This window comes from Coturnix japonica, unplaced genomic scaffold, assembly GCF_054131305.1.
Source record: "Coturnix japonica strain WE unplaced genomic scaffold, WE-NBRP24 Scf058, whole genome shotgun sequence".
NCBI classification, from domain to species: domain Eukaryota; kingdom Metazoa; phylum Chordata; class Aves; order Galliformes; family Phasianidae; genus Coturnix; species Coturnix japonica.
Window position 1 is genome coordinate 399,302 of NW_028188961.1, and position 22,100 is coordinate 421,401.

General features: G+C 52.4%; 1 protein-coding gene across 7 annotated transcripts in view; it reads left to right on the forward strand.

Annotated features, from left to right (window-relative positions):
* The first annotated feature begins 447 nt into the window (after window positions 1-447).
* LOC107307529 (sarcoplasmic/endoplasmic reticulum calcium ATPase 1) overlaps window positions 448-22,100 on the forward strand; it is a 99,598-nt gene continuing 77,945 nt past the window's right edge. For all 7 annotated transcript variants that reach the window (XM_085533366.1, XM_085533360.1, XM_085533361.1 and 4 more), the window contains exons 1-7: window positions 448-626; window positions 5,904-5,921; window positions 7,019-7,101; window positions 9,829-9,933; window positions 15,060-15,198; window positions 16,111-16,191; window positions 20,296-20,381. In XM_085533366.1, the coding sequence (XP_085389492.1) occupies window positions 509-626; window positions 5,904-5,921; window positions 7,019-7,101; window positions 9,829-9,933; window positions 15,060-15,198; window positions 16,111-16,191; window positions 20,296-20,381 (630 nt within the window). In that variant the 5' untranslated portion in view covers window positions 448-508. The remainder of the gene's footprint in view (window positions 627-5,903; window positions 5,922-7,018; window positions 7,102-9,828; window positions 9,934-15,059; window positions 15,199-16,110; window positions 16,192-20,295; window positions 20,382-22,100) is intronic.

Genomic DNA, 22,100 nt, shown 5'->3' on the forward strand with positions numbered 1-22,100 from the left:
GGGGGGGGGCTTTTAATGGGGGGGGGGGCTTTAATGGGGGGGGGGTTTATATATGGGGATGGAGGGGCTTTAATGTGGCGGGGGGGGCCTTTAATGGGGGGGGGTGTGGCTTTAATGGGGGGGGGGCCTTCAATGTGGGGGGGGCTTTGATAGGGGGGGCCCTTTAATGGGGGGGGGCCCTTTAATGTGGGGGGGCCCTTTAATGGGGGGGGGGGGGCTTTTATATATGGGGGGGGGTGGAGCTTTAATGTGGGGGGGGGGGGGGGGGGGGTGGTGTCTTTAAAGTGGGGAGGGGCGTGGGGGGGGCCGCCCCCTATAAAAGCCCCCCAGTGTCCGGTTGTGGGGCGGCTTTGGGGCTTCGGAGCCGGCGGTTAAAAGTGGGGGGGGGGTCTTTATTTTGGGGGGGGGGTCGTCTTAAAGGGGCCGCGTCTCTATTTAAATAGAGGGAGAAAAAGGGGGGGGGGGGGCTTGGATTGTATTACGGTAATTACCGTAATTGCCGACACCGATGGAAAACGCGCACGCGAAAACGGCCGAGCAATGCTTGGCTTTCTTTGGGGTGAATGAGAACGTCGGGCTGAGCGCCGAGCAGGTCAGGAGGGCGTTGGAAAAGTACGGCCATAATGGTGAGTCGTTAGGGGGGTAATTAACGGGGTTAATTAATTGGGGGGGGTTAATTAAGTGGGGGGGGGGGGGGTTAATGGGGGTTTTGGGGTGGGGTTATATTAGGGGGATTACGGTAATGTGGGGGGTAATGGGGATTAATGGGGGTTGGGGGGGTTAATTAAGGGTAATGGGGGTTAATTAAGGGTAATTAAGGGGGTTAATTAATTGGGGGGGGTTTGTGGGGGTTGGGGGGTGAGGGTTAATGGGGGTTTAATGGGGTGTTTTGGTGTGGGGGGGCTTCTATTAGGAGGATTACGGTAATATGGGGGGTAATATGGGGGTTAAAGGGGGGTTGGGGTGCGGTTCTATTAGGAGGATTACGGTAATATGGGGGTTAATGGGGTTTAATGGGGGTTGGGGGGTTAATTAAGGGGGTAATTAAGGGTAATTAAGGGGGTTAATTAATTGGGGGGGGTTAATTAAGTGGGGGGGGGCTGGGGAATTGAGGGGGGGGTGTCTATTAGGGGGATTACGGTAGTATGGGGGGTAATATGGGGGGGTAATGGGGGTTAATGGGGGGGTTAATGGGGTTTAATGGGGGTTTGTGGGGGTTAGGAGGGTTAATTAAGGGTAATTAAGGGGGTTAATTAATTGGGGGGGGGTTAATGGGGGTTTTGGGGTGAGGTTCTATTAGGAGGATTACGGTAATGTGGGGGGTAATGGGGTTTAATGGGGGCTAATGGGGGTTAGGGGGGTTAATGGGGGTTAGGGGGGTTAATTAAGGGTAATTAAGGGGTTAATTAAGGGTAATTAAGGGGGTTAATTAATTGGGGGGGTCTGTGGGTGTTTGGGGGTGGGGGTTAGTGGGGTTTAATGGGGGTTTAATGAGGTTTAATGGGAGGTTTTGGTGGGGGGGGGCTTCTATTAGGGGGATTACGGTAATATGGGGGGTCATTAAGGGTAATTGAGGAGGTTAATTAAGTGGGGGGGTTAATGGGGGTTTTGGGGTGGGGTTCTATTAGGAGGATTACGGTAATGTGGGCGGTAATGGGGGTTTAATGGGGGGTTTTGGTGTGGGGGGGCTTTTATTAGGAGGATTACGGTAATATGGGGGGTAATATGGGGGTTAAAGGGGGTTTTGGGTGCGGTTCTATTATGAGGATTACGGTAATATGGGGGTTAATGGGGTTTAATGGGGGGTTAATGGGGGTTAATGGGGGTTAATGGGGGGTTAATGGGGGTTAGGAGGGTTAATTAAGGGTAATTAAGGGGGTTAATTAAGTGGGGGGGGGTTAATTAAGGGTAATTAAGGGGGTTAATTAATTGGGGGGGGTTAATAGGGGTTTTGGAGTGCGGTTGTATTAGGAGGATTACGGTAGTGTGGGGGGTAATGTGGTTTAATGGGGGCTAATGGGGGTTAGGGGGGTTAATGGGGGTTAGGGGGGTTAATTAAGGGTAATTAAGGGGTTAATTAAGGGTAATTAAGGGGGTTAATTAATTGGGGGGGTCTGTGGGTGTTTGGGGGTGGGGGTTAATGGGGTTTAATGGGGGTTTAATGAGGTTTAATGGGAGGTTTTGGTGGGGGGGGCTTCTATTAGGGGGATTACGGTAATATGGGGGGTCATTAAGGGTAATTGAGGAGGTTAATTAATTGGGGGGGGTTAATGGGGGTTTTGGGGTGCGGTTGTATTAGGAGGATTACGGTAGTGTGGGGGGTAATGGGGTTTAATGGGGGTTTTGGGGGGGTTCTGTTAGGAGAATTACGGTAATATGAGGTTTAATGGGGTTTAATGGGGGTTGGGGGGTTAATTAAGGGGGTAATTAAGGGGGTTAATTAATTGGGGGAGGTTAATTAAGTGGGGGGGGGGGGGCTGGGGAATTGAGGGGGGTGTCTATTAGGGGGATTACGGTAGTATGGGTGGTAATATGGGGGGGTAATGGGGGTTAATGGGGGGGTTAATGGGGTTTAATGGGGGTTTATGGGGGTTAGGAGGGTTAATTAAGGGCAATTAAGGGGGTTAATTAAGTGTGGGGGGGTTTGGGGTGGGGTTCTATTAGGAGGATTACGGTAGTGTGGAGGGTAATGGGGTTTAATGGGGGGTTTTTGTGTGGGGGGTGTCTATTAGGGGGATTACGGTAGTATGGGGGGTAATATGGGGGTTAAAGGGGGTTTCGGGTGCGGTTCTATTAGGAGGATTACGGTAATGTGGGGGGTAATGGGGTTTAATGGGGGTTAATGGGGTTTAATGGGGTTTAATGGGGGGTTAATGGGGGTAAATGGGGGGTTAATGGGGGTGAGGGGGGTTAATTAAGGGTAATTAAGGGGGTTAATTAAGTGGGGGGGGCTAATGGGGGTTTTGGGGTGAGGTTCTATTAGGAGGATTACGGTAATGTGGGGGTTAATGGGGTTTAATGGGGGCTAATGGGGGTTAGGGGGGCTAATGGGGGTAAATGGGGGTTAATTGGGGTTAGGGGGGTTAATTAGGGGTAATTAAGGGGGTTAATTAATTGGGGGGGGTGGGGGGGTTGGGGGTTAGTGGGGTTTAATGGGGTTTAATGGGGGTTAATGGGGTTTAATGGGGCTTTTAGAGTGCGGTTGTATTAGGAGGATTACGGTAGTATGGGTTTAATGGGGGTTAATGGGGGTTAATGGGGGTTTTGGGGTGAGGTTCTATTAGGAGGATTACGGTAATGTGGGGGGTAATGGGGTTTAATGAGGGTTAATGGGGTTTAATGGGGGGTTAATGGGGGTTAGGGGGGTTAATTAAGGGTAATTAAGGGGGTTAATTAATTGGGGGGGGTTAATTAATTGGGGGGGGGTTAATGGGGGTTTAATGAGGGTGGGGTTCTATTAGGAGGATTACGGTAGTGTGGGGGGTAATGGGGTTTAATGGGGGTTAATGGGGGGTTTTGGTGTGGGGGGGTTAATTAAGGGTAATTAAGGGTTAATTAAGGGTAATTAAGGGGGTTAATTAATTGGGGGGGTGGGGGGGTGGGGGTTAATGGGGGTTAATGGGAGTTTAATGGGGGGTTTTGGTGTGGGGGGCTTCTATTAGGGGGATTACGGTAATATGGGGTTTAATGGGGTTTAATGGGGGTTAATGGGATGCGGTTCTATTAGGAGGATTACGGTAATGTGGGGGGTAATGGGGTTTAATGGGGGTTAATGGGGTTTAATTGGGGGCTTATGGGGGTTAGGAGGGTTAATTAAGGGTAATTAAGGGGGTTAATTAAGTGTGGGGCGGTTTGGGGGTGGGGTTCTATTAGGAGGATTACGGTAATGTGGGGGTTAATGGGGTTTAATGAGGGTTAATGGGGGTTAGGGGGGTTAATTAAGAGTAATTAAGGGGTTAATTAAGGGTAATTAAGGGGGTTAATTAATTGGGGGGGTCTGGTGGGTGTTTGGGAGTGGGGGTTAATGGGGTTTAATGGGGGTTTAATGGGGGTTTAATGGGGGGGTTTGGTGGGGGGGGCTTCTATTAGGAGGATTACGGTAGTATGGGGTTTAATGGGGGTTAATGGGGTTAATGGGATGCGGTTCTATTAGGAGGATTACGGTAATGTGGGGGGTAATGGGGGTTAATGGGATCAATGGGATCAATGGGGTCAATGGGGTCAATGGGGTCTATGGACTCTATGGGGTTTCTATGGGGTCAATGGGATCAATGGGGTCAATGGGGTCAATAGGTTCAATGGGGTCTATGGGGTCAATGGGGTCAATGGGGTCTATTGGGCTCTATGGGGTTTCTATGGGGTCTATTGGGCTCTATGGGGTCCCTATGGGGTCAATGGGGTTTATGGGATCAATAGGGTCAATGGGATCTATGGGGTCCCTATGGGATCTATGGGGTCAATGGAGTCTATGGGGTCAATGGGGTCAATGGGATCAATGGGGTCTATGGGGTCAATGGGGTCAATGGGGTCAATGGGGTCAATGGGGTTTCTATGGGGTCAATGGGATCAATGGGGTCAATGGGATCAATGGAGTCTATGGGGTCCCTATGGGATCTATGGGGTCAATGGAGTCTATGGGATCAATGGGGTCAATGGGATCTATTGGGCTCTATGGGGTCAATGGGGTCAATGGGGTCAATGGGGTCTATTGGGCTCTATGGGGTTTCTATGGGGTCAATGGGATCAATGGGGTCAATGGGGTCAATAGGTTCAATGGGGTCAATGGGGTCTATGGGGTCAATGGGCTCAATGGGGTTTATGGGGTCAATAGGGTCAATAGGGTCAATGGGGTCAATGGTGTCAATGGGGTTTCTATGGGGTCGATTGGGGTCTATGGGGTCTCTGGGATCCCTATGGGGTCAATGGGGTCAATGGGATCAATAGGTTCAATGGGGTAAATGGGGTCAATGGGATCAATGGGGTCAATAGGTTCAATGGGGTCTATTGGGCTCTATGGGGTTTCTATGGGGTCTATGGGGTCTATGGGATCAATGGGGTCAATGGGATCAATGGGTTCAATGGGGTCTATAGGGTCAATGGGATCAATGGGATCAATGGGGTCAATGGGGTCAATGGGATCAATGGGGTCAATGGAGTCTATAGGGCTCTATGGGGTCCCTATGGGATCAATGGGGTCAATGGGCTCTATGGGGTTTCTATGGGGTCTATTGGGCTCTATGGGGTCCCTATGGGGTCAATGGGGTTAATTGGTTCAATGGGGTTTATGGGGTCAATAGGGTCAATAGGGTCAATGGGATCAATGGGGTCAATGGGATCTATGGGGTCCCTATGGGATCTATGGGGTCAATGGAGTCTATGGGGTCAATGGGGTCAATGGGATCAATGGGATCAATGGGGTCAATGGGGTCTATAGGGCTCTATGGGGTCAATAGGTTCAATGGGGTCAATGGGATCAATGGGGTCAATGGGGTCAATGGGATCAATGGGATCAATGGGGTCAATGGAGTCTATAGGGCTCTATGGGGTCCCTATGGGATCAATGGGGTCAATGGGCTCTATGGGGTTTCTATGGGGTCTATAGGGCTCTATGGGGTCCCTATGGGATCAATGGGATCTATGGGGTTTCTATGGGATCAATGGGATCAATGGGGTCAATGGGATCTATTGGGCTCTATGGGGTCAATGGGATCAATGGGGTCAATGGGGTCAATGGGGTCTATAGGGCTCTAAGGTATCAATGGGGTCAATGGGGTCAATGGGATCAATGGGGTCTATTGGGTTCTATGGGGTTTCTATGGGGTCTATAGGGCTCTATGGGGTCTATGGGGTCAATGGTGTCAATTATCCCCCATTAATTAACCCCATTTTCTCTCCCCCCCCAGAGCTGCCGGCTGAGGAAGGTGAGACCCCCCCTTAATTAACATGGGACCCTAATTAACATTACCCCCCCCTTAATTAACATGACCTCCCCTAATTAACATGGGCCCTTAATTAACATACGCCCCCCCTTAATTAACATGGGCCCCCTAATTAACATACCCCCCCCTTAATTAACATGACCCCCCCTAATTAACATGACCCCCCCTAATTAACATGGGACCCCTAATTAACATACCCCCCCTTAATTAACATGGGACCCCTAGTTAACATGGTCCCCCCTAATTAACATGACCCCCCCTAATTAACATGGTCCCCCCCTAATTAACATGACCCCCCCTAATTAACATGGGCCCCCTAATTAACATCACCCCCCGTAATTAACATACCCCCCCTAATTAACATACCCCCCCTAATTAACATACCCCCCTAATTAACATGGTCCCCCCCTAATTAACATGGTCTCCCCCTAATTAACATGATCCCCCCTAATTAACATGGGACCCCTAATTAACATACCCCCCCCTTAATTAACATGGGACCCCTAATTAACATGACCCCCCCTAATTAACATGGGCCACTAATTAACATACCTCCCCCTTAAGTAACATATGACTCCCTTAATTAACATGGTCCCCCCCTAATTAACATACCCCCCCTAATTACCATACGTACCCCCTAATTACCATCCCCAGCCCCTAATTAACATATCACCCCCCTCCTAATTAACATATTCCCCTAATTAACATATTAAAACACCGCCCCAATTAACGCATCCTCTGCTCCATCATTACCGCCCCCTTAATTAACAGCCCCTAATTACCCTAATTAAGACACCACACCCCCCTAATTAACATGCATACCCCCTAATTACCCTCCCCAGCTCCTCATTAACATATCAATCCCCTACTAATTAACATATTCCCCTAATTAACATATTAAAACACCCTCCCAATTAACGCATCACCATCCACCTCTTAATTAATAGCCCCTAATTAAGGCTTTGGACCCCCCTAATTAACATATGTACCCCCTAATTACCATCCCCAGCCCCTCATTACCATATCCCCCCCCTCCTAATTAACACCTACCCCTAATTAACGCTAATTAATGCCCCCAGGTAAAACCATTTGGGAGCTGGTTGTGGAGCAGTTTGAGGATCTCCTGGTTCGGATCCTATTGTTGGCCGCCTGTATCTCCTTTGTGAGTCACCCCATAGCGCCCCATAGCTGCCCCATAGCGACCCATAGAGACCCCATAGAGACCCCATAGAGACCCCATAGCTGCCCCATAGGGACCCCATAGGGACCCTATAGCGACCCTATAACCACCCCATAGGGACCCCATAGCTGCCCCATAGGGACCCCATAGGGACCCCATAGGGACCCCATAGCTGCCCCATAGAGACCCCATAGAGACCCAATAGCTGCCCCATAGGGACCCCATAGCTGCCCCATAGAGACCCCATAGCTGCCCCATAGCGACCCCATAGAGACCCCATAGGGACCCCATAGCGACCCCATAGCTGCCCCATAGAGACCCCATAGAGACCCTATAGCGACCCCATAGAGACCCTATAACCACCCCATAGGGACCCCATAGGGACCCCATAGGGACCCCATAGCTGCCCCATAGGGACCCCATAGGGACCCCATAGCTGCCCCATAGCGACCCCATAGAGACCCCATAGAGACCCCATAGGGACCCCATAGCTGCCCCATAGCTGCCCCATAGCGACCCCATAGAGACCCCATAGAGACCCCATAGCTGCCCCATAGGGACCTCATAGCTGCCCCATAGCTGCCCCATAGCTGCCCCATAGCGACCCCATAAGGACCCCATAGCTGCCCCATAGCGACCCTATAACCACCCCATAGCGACCCTATAACCACCCCATAGCTGCCCCATAGGGACCCCATAGAGACCCCATAGAGACCCCATAGAGAGCCCATAGCTGCCCCATAGGGACCCCATAGAGACCCCATAGAGACCCCATAGAGAGCCCATAGCTGCCCCATAGAGACCCCATAGGGACCCCATAGCTGCCCCATAGAGACCCCATAGGGAGCCCATAGGGACCCCATAGCTGCCCCATAGGGACCCCATAGCTGCCCCATAGCGACCCCATAGGGACCCTATAGGGACCCCATAGAGACCCTATAGCGACCCCATAGAGACCCCATAGGGACCCCATAGCTGCCCCATAGAGACCCCATAGCTGCCCCATAGGGACCCTATAAAGACCCCATAGGGAGCCCATAGGGACCCATTGAGTCCCATTGAGTCCCATTGAGTCTCATTGAGTTCCATTGAGTCCCATTGAGTCCCATTGAGTCCCATTGAGTCCCATTGAGTTCCATTGGGATCCATTGAGACCCATAGCTGCCCCATAGAGACCCCATAGCTGCCCCATATCCCCCCATATCCACCCCATATTCACACCATATCCACCCCATATACACCCCATATCCACCCCATACCCCCATACCTCCCCATATCCCCTCCATATCCCCCCATATCCCCCCATATCCACCCCGTATCCCCCATATACGCCCATATCCCCCCATATCCACCCCATATCCCCCCATATCCACCCCATATCCACCCCATATCCACCCCATATCCCCCTATACCCCCCATATCCCCCCATTTACCCCATATCCCCCCATATCCCCCCATATCCACCCCATAGAGACCCATATCCACCCATATCCACCCCATATCCCCCCATATCCCCCCATATCCCCCCATATCCACCCCATACCCCCCCATACACCCTATATCCAACCCATATCCCCCCCATATCCACCCCATAGAGACCCATATCCCCCCATATCCACCCCATACCCCCCCATACACCCCATATCCACCCCATATCCCCCCATATCCACCCCATACCCCCCCATATCCCCCCCATATCCCCCCATATCCACCCCATATCCCCCTCATATCTCCCTATATCCCCGCATATCCACCCCATAGAGACCCACATCCCCCCATATCCCCCATATCCCCCGTTATCCCCTCCATATCCCCCCATATCCCCCCCATATCTACCCCATATCCACCCCATACCCCCCCATATCCACCCCATATCCCCCCATTAACCCCATATCCCCCAATATCCACCCCATAGAGACCCAAATACCCCCATATCCCCCCCATATCCACCCCATATACCCCCATATCCCCCCCATATACCCGCATATCCCTCCATATACCCCATATACCCCCCATATCCCCCCATAGCCCCCCCATATCCCCCCATATCCCCCCCATATACCCCCATATCCCCCCCATATACCCCCATATCCCTCCATATACCCCATATACCCCCCATATCCCGCCATATCCCCCCCATACCCCCCCATATCCCCCCATTTCCCCCATTAACCCCATATCCCCCAATATCCACCCCATAGAGACCCAAATACCCCCATATCCCCCACATATCCCCCCATATCCACCCCATATACCCCCATATCCCCCCCATGTCCCCCATATTCAGCCCATATCCCCCCATATCCCCCCATATCCCGCCATATCCCCCCCATATCCCCCATATCCCTCCATATACCCCATATCCCCCCCATGTCCCCCCATATCCCACCATATCCCCCCCATCTCCCCCCATATCCACCCCATATCCCCCCATTAACCCCATATCCCCCAATATCCACCCCATAGAGACCCAATTCCCCCCATATCCCCTCCATATCCACCCCATATACCCCCATATCCCTCCATATACCCCATATCCCCCCATTAACCCCATATCCCCCCATATACCCCCCATATCCCCCATACCCCCCCATATCCACCCCATATCCCCCCATATCCACCCCATATCCCCCCGTATCCCCCCATATCCCCCCATATCCCCCCATATCCCCCCATTAACCCCATATCCTGCCCTATATCCCATTGCAGGTGCTGGCCTGGTTTGAAGAAGGGGAGGAAACCATCACGGCCTTCGTGGAGCCCTTCGTCATCCTCCTCATCCTCATCGCCAACGCCGTCGTCGGGGTCTGGCAGGTGGGGACCCTATAGGACCCCATAGAACCCCATAGGACCCTATAGGACCCCATAGGACCCTGTAGGACCCCATAGAACCCCATAGAATCCCATAGAACCCCATAGGACCCTATAGGATCCCATAGACCCCATAGGACCCCATAGAACCCCATAGAACACCTTAGGACCCTATAGGACCCCATAGACCCAATAGAACCACATATAACCCCATAGAATCCCATAGAATCCATAGAACCCCATAGGACCCTATAGGACCCCATAGACCCAATAGAACCACATAGAACCCCATAGAGCCCTATAGAATCCCATAGAACCCATAGAACCCCATAGAATCCCATAGAACCCTATAGGACCCCATAGAATCCCATAGAACCCTATAGGACCCCATAGGACCCTATAGGACCCCATAGGACCCCATAGAACCCTATAGGACCCCATAGAACTCCATAGGACCCATAGAACCCCATAGGACCCCGTAGAAACCCATAGAATCCCATAGAACCCCATAGGACCCATAGAACTAATATAAGACCCCATATAACCCTATAAGACCCCATATATCCTTATAGGAACGCAATGCGGAGAACGCCATCGAGGCCCTAAAGGAATACGAGCCCATAACCCCCCCATAACCCCCCATATCCCCCCATAAGACCCCATATAACCCCATATAGTAATATAAGACCCCGTATAACCCTATAAGATCCCATATGACCCCATATATCCTTATAGGAACGCAATGCGGAGAACGCCATCGAGGCCCTAAAGGAATACGAGCCCATAACCCCCCCATAGCCCCCATATCCCCCCATGACCTCCCATATCCCCCCATAAGACCCCATATAACCCTATAAGACCCCATTAAGGCCCCATATCCCCCCCATATGTCCCCATATAACCCTATAAGACCCCATATAACCCCATATATCCCTATAGGAACGCAATGCGGAGAACGCCATCGAGGCCCTGAAGGAATACGAGCCCATAACCCCCCCTATAACACCCCATATCCCCCCATAACCCCCCCATATCCCCCCATAAGACCCCATATAACCCCATATCCCCCCATATAACCCTATAAGTCCCAATATAATCCTATAAGACTCTATAGGATCGTATATATCCCTATAGGAACGCAATGCGGAGAACGCCATCGAGGCCCTAAAGGAATACGAGCCCATAACCCCCCATAGCCCCCCATAACCCCCCCATACACCCCTATAAGACCCCATTACGACCCCATATCCCCCCATATAACCCTATAAGACCCCATATAACCCCATATATCCCTATAGGAACGCAATGCGGAGAACGCCATCGAGGCCCTAAAGGAATACGAGACCATAACCCCCCCATAGCCCCCCATAACCCCCCCATACACCCCTATAAGACCCCATTACGACCCCATATCCCCCCATATAACCCTATAAGACCCCATATAACCCCATATATCCCTATAGGAACGCAATGCGGAGAACGCCATCGAGGCCCTAAAGGAATACGAGACCATAACCCCCCCATAGCCCGCATATAACCCTATAAGACCCCATTAGGACCCCATATAACCCCATATAACCCTATAAGATCCCATTAAGGCCCCATATCCCCCCATATAACCCTATAAGACCCCATATAACCCTATAAGACCCCATATAACCCCATATATCCCTATAGGAACGCAATGCGGAGAACGCCATCGAGGCCCTGAAGGAATACGAGCCCATAACCCCCTCATATCCCCCCATTACCCCCCCATATCCCCCCATAAGACCCCATATAACCCCATATCCCCCCATATAACCCTATAAGTCCCAATATAACCCTATAAGACCCCATATAACCCCATATAACCCCATATATCCCTATAGGAACGCAATGCGGAGAACGCCATCGAGGCCCTAAAGGAATATGAGCCCATAACCCCCCCATATCCCCCCATAACCCCCCATAACCCCCCCATATCCCCCCATAAGACCCCATATAACCCCATATAGTCCTATAAGACCCCGTATAACCCTATAAGACCCCATATAACCCCATATATCCTTATAGGAACGCAATGCGGAGAACGCCATCGAGGCCCTGAAGGAATACGAGACCATAACCCCCCCTATAACCCTATAACATCCCATTAGGATCCCATATAACCCTATAAAACCCCATTAAGACCCCATATAACCCTATAAGACCCCATTAGGACCCCATATAACCCCATATCCCCCCATATCCCCCCATATAACCCCATATATCCCTATAGGAACGCAATGCGGAGAACGCCATCGAGGCCCTAAAGGAATACGAGCTCATAACCCCCCATATCCCCCCATAAGACCCCATATAACCCCATATAACCCCATATAACCCCATATAACCCCATATAATCCCATATAACCCCATATCCTCCCATATAACCCCATATAATCCCATATAACCCCATATAACCCCATATAACCCCATATATCCCTATAGGAACGCAATGCGGAGAACGCCATCGAGGCCCTGAAGGAATACGAGCCCATAACCCCCCATATCCCCCCATAAGACCCCATATAACCCCATTATGACCCCATATCCCCCCATATAACCCCATATCCCCCCATATAACCCCATATATCCTTATAGGAACGCAATGCGGAGAACGCCATCGAGGCCCTAAAGGAATACGAGCCCATATCCCCCCATATAACCCTATAAGACCCCATATAACCCCATATAACCCCATATAACCCCATATAACCCCATATAACCCCATATAACCCCATATAACCCCATATAACCCCATATAACCCCTATATTCCCTATAGGAACGCAATGCAGAGAACGCCATCGAGGCCCTAAAGGAATACGAGCCCATAACCCCCCATATAACCCTATAAGACCCCATTAGGACCCCATATAACCCTATAAGACCCCATTAGGACCCCATATAACCCCATATCCCCCCATATAACCCCATATAACCCTATAAGACCCCATATAACCCCATATATCCCTATAGGAACGCAATGCGGAGAACGACATCGAGGCCCTGAAGGAATACGAGCCCATAACCCCCCCATATCCCCCCATAACCCCCCATAGCCCCCCATATCCCCCCATAAGACCCCATAGAACCCTATAAGACCCGATAGAACCCTATAAGGCCCCATATCCCCCCATATAACCCCATATAACCCCATATATCCCTATAGGAACGCAATGCGGAGAACGCCATCGAGGCCCTAAAGGAATACAAGCCCATAACCCCCCCATAACCCCCCATAACCCCCCATAGCCCCCCATATCCCCCCATAAGACCCCATATAACCCCATATAGTCCTATAAGACCCCGTATAACCCTATAAGACCCCATATAACCCCATATATCCGTATAGGAACGCAATGCGGAGAACGCCATCGAGGCCCTAAAGGAATACGAGCCCATAACCCCCCCTATAACCCTATAACATCCCATTAGGATCCCATATAACCCTATAAAACCCCATTAAGACCCCATAGAACCCTATAAGACCCCATATAACCCTATAAGACCCCATATCCCCCCATATAACCCCATATATCCCTATAGGAACGCAATGCAGAGAACGCCATCGAAGCCCTGAAGGAATACGAGCCCATAACCCCCCCATAGCCCCCCATAAGACCCCATATCCCCCCATAAGACCCTATATAGTCCTATATGACCCCATATCCCCCCATATAACCCTATAAGTCCCAATATAATCCTATAAGACTCTATAGGATCGTATATATCCCTATAGGAACGCAATGCGGAGAACGCCATCGAGGCCCTAAAGGAATACGAGCCCATAACCCCCCCATATCCCCCCATAACCCCCCATAGCCCCCCATATCCCCCCATAAGACCCCATATAACCCCATATAGTCCTATAAGACCCCATATAACCCCATATAACCCCATATAACCCCATATAACCCCATATACCCCCTATAGGAACGCAATGCGGAGAACGCCATCGAGGCCCTAAAAGAATACGAGCCCATAACCCCCTCATATCCCCCCATAAGACCCCATATCCCCCCATAAGACCCCATATAGTCCTATATGACCCCGTATAACCCTATAAGATCCCATATAACCCCATATATCCCCTATAGGAACGCAATGCGGAGAACGCCATCGAGGCCCTGAAGGAATACGAGCCCATAACCCCCCATATAACCCTATAAGACCCCATTAGGACCCCATATAACCCTATAAGACCCCATTAAGACCCCATAGAACCCTATAAGACCCCATATAACCCTATAAGACCCCATATCCCCCCATATAACCCCATATATCCCTATAGGAACGCAATGCAGAGAACGCCATCGAAGCCCTGAAGAAATACGAGCCCATAACCCCCTCATATCCCCCCATATCCTTCATACAACCCTATAAGACCCCATTAGGACCCCATATAACCCCATATAACCCTATAAGACCCCATATAACCCCATATAACCCCATATAACCCCATATATCCTTATAGGAACGCAATGCGGAGAACGCCATCGAGGCCCTGAAGGAATACGAGCCCATAACCCCCTCATATCCCCCCATATCCTTCATACAACCCTATAAGACCCCATTAGGACCCCATATAACCCCATATAACCCTATAAGTCCCCATATAACCCCATATAACCCCATATAACCCCATATATCCCTATAGGAACGCAATGCGGAGAACGCCATCGAGGCCCTGAAGGAATACGAGCCCATAACCCCCCCATATCCCCCCATATAACCCCATATAATCCCATATAACCCCATATAACCCCATATAACCCCATATAATCCCATATAACCCCATATATCCCTATAGGAACGCAATGCGGAGAACGCCATCGAGGCCCTAAAGGAATACGAGCCCATATCCCCCCATAACCCCCATATCCCCCCATATCCCCGCATAAGACCCCATATAACCCCATATAACCCTATAAGACCCCATATAACCCCATATATCCCTATAGGAACGCAATGCGGAGAACGCCATCGAGGCCCTAAAGGAATACGAGCCCATAACCCCCCGATAGGCCCCCATATCCCCCCATAAGACCCCATATAACCCCATATAACCCCATATCCCCCCATATAACCCCATATATCCCTATAGGAACGCAATGCGGAGAACGCCATCGAGGCCCTGAAGGAATACGAGCCGGAGATGGGCAAGGTGTATCGCGCCGACCGTCGGGCCGTGCAGCGCATCAAGGCCAGGGACCTCGTACCCGGGGACATCGCTGAGGTGGCCGGTATGGGACCAGGCCGACCCTATAGGGACCAGTAGGGACCAATAGGGACCAATAGGGACCAGTCCGACCCTATAGGGACCTGTCTGACCCTATAGGGACCAATAGGGACCAATAGGGACCAGTCCGACCCTATAGGGACCAATAGGGCCCAATAGGGACCAGTCCGACCCTATAGGGACCAATAGGGACCAGTCCGACCCTATAGGGACCAATAGGGACCAATAGGGACCAATAGGGACCAATAGGGACCAGTCCGACCCTATAGGGACCTGTCTGACCCTATAAGGACCAGTAAGGACCAATAGGGACCAGTCCGTCCCTATAGGGACCAGTCCGACCCTATAGGGACCAATAGGGACCAGTAGGGACCAGTAGGGACCAGTAGATCCCAATAGGGACCAGGCCATCCCTATAGGGACCAATAGGGACCAATAGGGACCAGTCCATCCCTATAGGGACCAGTCCATCCCTATAGGGACCAATAGGGACCAATAGGGACCAGTCCGACCCTATAGGGGCCAGTAGTGCCCAGTAGGGCCTAGTAGATCCCAGTAGATCCCAGTAGGGCCCAGTAGGGCCCAGTAGGGCCCAATCGATCCCAGTAAGGACCAGTCTATCCCAATAGGGACCAGTCCATCCCAGTAGGGCCCAGTAGCTCCCAGTAGATCCCAGTAGCTCCCAGTAGATCCCAGTAGATCCCAGTAGATCCCAGTAGGTCCCAGTAGATCCCAGTAGATCCCAGTCGGGCCTAGTACCAACCAGTAGTTCCTAGTAGGGCCCAATCGATCCCAGTAAGGACCAGTCCATCCCAATAGGGCCCAGTAGCTCCCAGTAGATCCCAGTAGATCCCAGTAGCTCCCAGTAGATCCCATTCCATCCCATTAACCCCCCATTTGTTTCCATTGGCTGCAGTTGGTGACAAAGTCCCGGCCGACATCCGCATCATCTCCATCAAATCCACCACCCTGCGCGTAGACCAGTCCATCCTCACCGGTCAGTGATGGGTGTGCAACGGGGGGACACAGGGGTGTGCAAGGGGGGGGTGTGCAAGGGGTGGGTGTGCAAGGGGGGTGTGTGCAAAGGGGGGAGTGGGGAGTGTGCAAAAGGGGTGAGTGTGCAAAGGTTGTGTGTGCAAGGGGGGAGGGGTGAGTGTGCAAGGGGGAAGCGTGTGGGTGTATAAAGGGGTGTGCAAGGGGTGGCAAGTGGGTGTGCAACGGGGGCACGGGGGTGTGTGTGCAAGGGGGGCGTGTGCAAAGGGGGAGGGGTGAGTGTGCAAGGGAGGGAGGGATGAGTGTGCAAGGGGGGAGAGTGTGCAAGGGGGGGCATGGGGGTGTGCAAGGGGGGGAAAGTGGGTGTGCAAAAGGGGATGAGTGTGCAATGGGGGCCAGTGGGTGTGCAAGGGGTGGGTGTGCAAGGGGTGGGTGTGCAAGGGGGGGGAAGTGGGTGTGCAGGGGGGGATGCCTCAGTGTGCAAGGGGTGGGTGTGCAAGGGGGGGAAGTGGGTGTGCAAGGGGGGATGCCTGGGTGTGCAAGGGGGGGGTGTGCAAGGGTGTGTGGATGTGTGTTCAATGGGGGAGAGTGTGCTAGGGGGGAGGGTTGAGTGTGCAAAGGGGGGGCACGGGGGTGTGTGTGCAAGGGGTGTGTGTGCAAGGGGGGACACGAGGGTGTGCAAAGGGAGGTGAGTGTGCAATGGGGGCACGTGGGTGTGCAAGGGGTGGGCGTGCAAGGAGTGGGTGTGCAAGGGGGGATGTCTGGGAGTGCAAGGGGTGGGTGTGCAAGGGGTGTGTGTGCAAGGGGTGTGTGTGCAAGGGGGGAGGGTTGAGTGTGCAAGGGGGGGCATGGGGGTGGGTGTGCAAGGGGTGGGTGTGCAAGGGGGGGCACGAGGGTGTGCAAGGGGGGGGCGTGCAAGGGGGGGAGGAGTGAGTGTGCAAGGGGGGCACGTGGGTGTGCAAGGGGGTGTGTGTGCGCAAAGGGGGGGGGGTTGGGTGTGCAAAGGGGGGTAAGTGTGCAAGGGTTGAGTGTGCAAGGGGGGGCACGGGGGTGGGTGTGCAAGGGGTGGGTGTGCAAGGGGGGACATCTGCGTGTGCAAGGGGTGGGTGTGCAAGGGGGGGTACCTTGGTGTGCAAGGGGTGGGTGTGCAAGGAGTGGGTGTGCAAGGCGGGACGCCTGGGTGTGCAAGGGGGGGGTGTGCAAGGGGTGGGTGTGCAAGGGGGGGGGTGAGTGTGCAAGGGGGGAGAGTGTGCAAGGGGGGGCACGGGGGTGTGTGTGCAAGGGGGGACATCTGCGTGTGCAAGGGGTGGGTGTGCAAAGAGTGGGTGTGCAAGGGGGGGTGGAGTGAGTGTGCAAGGGGGGCATGTGGGTGTGCAAGGGGGTGTGTGTGCGCAAAGGGGGGGTTGGGTGTGCAAAGGGGGGTAAGTGTGCAAAGGGGGGTAAGTGTGCAAGGGGGTGTGTGCAAGGGGGGGGTGTGCAAGGGGGGTGTGCATGGGGGGGCACGGGGGTGTGCAAATGGGGGTGAGTGTGTAAAAGGGTGTGAGTGTGCAAGGGGGGGCACGAGGGTGTGTGTGCAAGGGGTGGGTGTGCAGGGGGGGCATGAGGGTGTGCAAAGGGAGGTGAGTGTGCAATGGGGGCACGTGGGTGTGCAAGGGGTGGGCGTGCAAGGAGTGGGTGTGCAAGGGGGGATGTCTGGGAGTGCAAGGGGTGGGTGTGCAAGGGGTGTGTGTGCAAGGGGTGGGTGTGCAAGGGGGGAGGGTTGAGTGTGCAAGGGGGGGCACGGGGGTGGGTGTGCAAGGGGTGGGTGTGCAAGGGGGGCACGAGGGTGTGCAAAGGGAGGTGAGTGTGCAGTGGGGGCACGTGGGTGTGCAAGGGGTGTGTGTGCAAGGAGTGGGTGTGCAAGGGGGGATGTCTGGGTGTGCAAGGGGTGTGTGTGCAAGGGGTGTGTGTGCAAGGGGTGGGTGTGCAATGGGGGGCACGAGGGTGTGCAAGGGTGTGTGGATGTGTATGCAAGGGGGAGGGAGGTGAGTGTGCAAGGGGGGTGTGAGTGTAAGGGGTGTGTATGTGTAAAGGCGGGGGCATGTGGGTGTGCAAGGGGGGGGAACCTGGGTGTGCAAAGGGGCGGAGGGGTGAGTGTGCAAATGGGGAAGGGTTGAGTGTGCAAGGGGGGTAAGTGTGCAAGGGGGAGGGTTGAGTGTGCAAGGGGGGCCACGAGGGTGTGCAAAGGGAGGTGAGTGTGCAAGGGGGGCACGTGGGTGTGCAAAGGTTGTGTGTGCAAGGGGGCACAGGTGGGTGTGCAAGGGGGGGAGGGGGAGTGTGCAAGGGGGGTGTGTGTGTGCAAGGGGGGGCAGGTGGGTGTGCAAAGGGGGGGGTACGTGGGTGTGCCCCATAAGTATGAATGGGCCCCATAAGTATGAATGTGCCCCATAAGTATGAATGGGGCCCATAAGTATGAATGTGCCCCATAAGTATGAATGTGCCCCATAAGTATGAATGGGCCCCATAAGTATGAATGGGCCCCATAAGTATGAATGGGGCTCAGATACGTGTATGAATGTGCCCCATAAGTATGTATGGAGCCCCATAAGTATGAATGGGGCCCATAAGTATGAGTGGGCCCCATAAGTATGAATGTGCCCCATAAGTATGAATGGGCCCCATAAGTATGAATGTGCCCCATAAGTATGAATGGGGCCCATAAGTATGAATGGGGCTCATAAGTATGAATGGGGCTCAGATATGTGCATGAATGGGCCCCATAAGTATGAATGGGGCTCAGATACGTGCATGAATGGGCCCCATAAGTATGAATGTGCCCCATAAGTATGAGTGGGCCCCATAAGTATGAATGGGGCTCATAAGTATGAATGGGGCTCAGATACACGCATGAATGTGCCCCATAAGTATGAATGGGCCCATAAGTATGAATGGGCCCCATAAGTATGAGTGGGCCCCATAAGTATGAATAGGCCCCATAAGTATGAATGGGCCCCATAAGTATGAATGGGGCCGATAAGTATGAATGTGCCCCATAAGTATGAATGGAGCCCCATAAGTATGAATGGGCCCCATAAGTATGAATGGAGCCCCATAAGTATGAATGGGCCCATAAGTATGAATGTGCCCCATAAGTATGAATGTGCCCCATAAGTATGAATGGGGCCCATAAGTATGAATGGAGCCCCATAAGTATGAATGGGCCCATAAGTATGAATGTGCCCCATAAGTATGAATGGGGCCCATAAGTATGAATGGGCCCATAAGTATGAATGGGCCCCATAAGTATGAATGGGCCCCATAAGTATGAATGTGCCCCATAAGTATGAATGGGGCTCAGATACACGCATGAATGTGCCCCATAAGTATGAATGGGGCTCAGATACGTGTATGAATGTGCCCCATAAGTATGAGTGGAGCCCCATAAGTATGAATGGAGCCCCATAAGTATGAATGGGCCCCATAAGTATGAATGGGCCCCATAAGTATGAATGGAGCCCCATAAGTATGAGTGGGCCCCATAAGTATGAATGGGCCCCATAAGTATGAATGTGCCCCATAAGTATGAATGGAGCCCCATAAGTATGAGTGGGCCCCATAAGTATGAATGGGCCCCATAAGTATGAATGTGCTCCATAAGTATGAATGGGCCCCATAAGTATGAATGGAGCCCCATAAGTATGAATGGGCCCCATAAGTATGAATGGAGCCCCATAAGTATGAATGGGCCCCATAAGTATGAATGGGCCCCATAAGTATGAATGGGCCCCATAAGTATGAATGTGCCCCATAAGTATGAATGGGCCCATAAGTATGAATGGGCCCATAAGTATGAATGTGCCCCATAAGTATGAATGGGCCCCATAAGTATGAATGTGCCCCATAAGTATGAATGTGCCCCATAAGAATGAATGTGCCCCATAAGTATGAATGGGCCCCATAAGTATGAATGGGGCCCATAAGTATGAATGGGCCCATAAGTATGAATGTGCCCCATAAGTATGAATGGGCCCCATAAGTATGAATGTGCCCCATAAGTATGAATGGGGCCCACCCCCTTGTCACCCCCCCGTGACACACGCGTGTGTAACACCCCCCCCCCCCCCCCCAGGTGAGTCGGTGTCTGTGATCAAACACACGGAGCCCGTCCCCGACCCACGGGCCGTCAACCAGGACAAGAAGAACATGCTCTTCTCTGTGAGTCACAACACGGGGCCCATAAGTGACCCATAAGTGACCCATAAGTGACCCATAAGTCAGCCCTATGGGGCCCATAATGACCCATAAGTGACCCATAAGTGAGCCATAAGTCAGCCATAAGTGAGCCATAAGTGACCCATAAGTGACCCATAAGTGACCCATAAGTGACCCATAAGTGAGCCATAAGTGAGCCCTATGGGACCCATAAGTGACCCATAAGTGAGCCCTATGGGGCCCATAAGTGACCCATAAGTGACCCATAAGTGAGCCATAAGTGAGCCCTATGGGACCCATAAGTGACCCATAAGTCAGCCCTATGGGGCCCATAAGTGACCCATAAGTCAGCCCTATGGGGCCCATAAGTGAGCCCTATGGGACCCATAAGTGACCCATAAGTGACCCATAAGTGACCCGTAAGTGACCCATAAGTGAGCCATAAGTGAGCCCTATGGGACCCATAAGTGACCCATAAGTGAGCCCTATGGGGCCCATAAGTGACCCATAAGTCAGCCCTATGGGGCCCATAAGTGAGCCCTATGGGACCCATAAGTGACCCATAAGTGACCCATAAGTGAGCCATAAGTGAGCCCTATGGGACCCATAAGTGACCCATAAGTGAGCCCTATGGGACCCATAAGTGACCCATAAGTGAGCCCTATGGGACCCATAAGTGACCCATAAGTGACCCATAAGTGACCCGTAAGTGACCCATAAGTGAGCCATAAGTGACCCATAAGTGACCCATAAGTGACCCATAAGTCAGCCCTATGGGACCCATATGGGACCCATAAGTGACCCATAAGTCAGCCCTATGGGACCCCTATGGGACCCATAAGTGAGCCATAAGTCAGCCCTATGGGACCCATAAGTGAGCCCTATGGGACCCATATGGGACCCCTAAGTGAGACCTATGGGACCCATAAGTGAGCCCTATGGGACCCATAAGTGAGCCCTATGGGACCCATAAGTGAGCCATAAGTGACCCATAAGTGAGCCCTATAGGGCCCATAAGTGACCCATAAGTGAGCCATAAGTGAGCCCTATGAGACCCATAAGTGACCCATAAGTCAGCCCTATGGGGCCCATATGGGACCCATAAGTAAGTGAGCCCTATGGGACCCATATGGGACCCATAAGTGACCCATAAATCAGCCCTATGGGACCCATAAGTCAGCCCTATGGGACCCATAAGTGACCCATAAGTGAGCCATAAGTGAGCCCTATGGGACCCATAAGTGACCCATAAGTGACCCATAAGTGAGCCCTATGGGACCCCTAAGTCAGCCCTATGGGACCCATAAGTGACCCATAAGTGAGCCCTATGGGACCCATAAGTGAACCCTATGGGAGGTCTAAGTGAGCCCTATGGGACCCATAAGTGAGCCCTATGGGGCCCATAAGTGACCCATAAGTGAGCCCTATGGGACCCATAAGTGACCCATAAGTGAGCCCTATGGGGCCCATAAGTGACCCATAAGTGACCCATAAGTCAGCCCTATGGGACCCCTAAGTCAGCCCTATGGGGCCCATAAGTGACCCATAAGTGACCCATAAGTGAGCCATAAGTGAGCCCTATGGGACCCATAAGTGAGCCATAAGTGAGCCCTATGGGACCCATAAGTGAGCCCTATGGGACCCCTAAGTCAGCCCTATGGGACCCATAAGTGACCCATAAGTGAGCCCTATGGGACCCATAAGTGAGCCATAAGTGAGCCC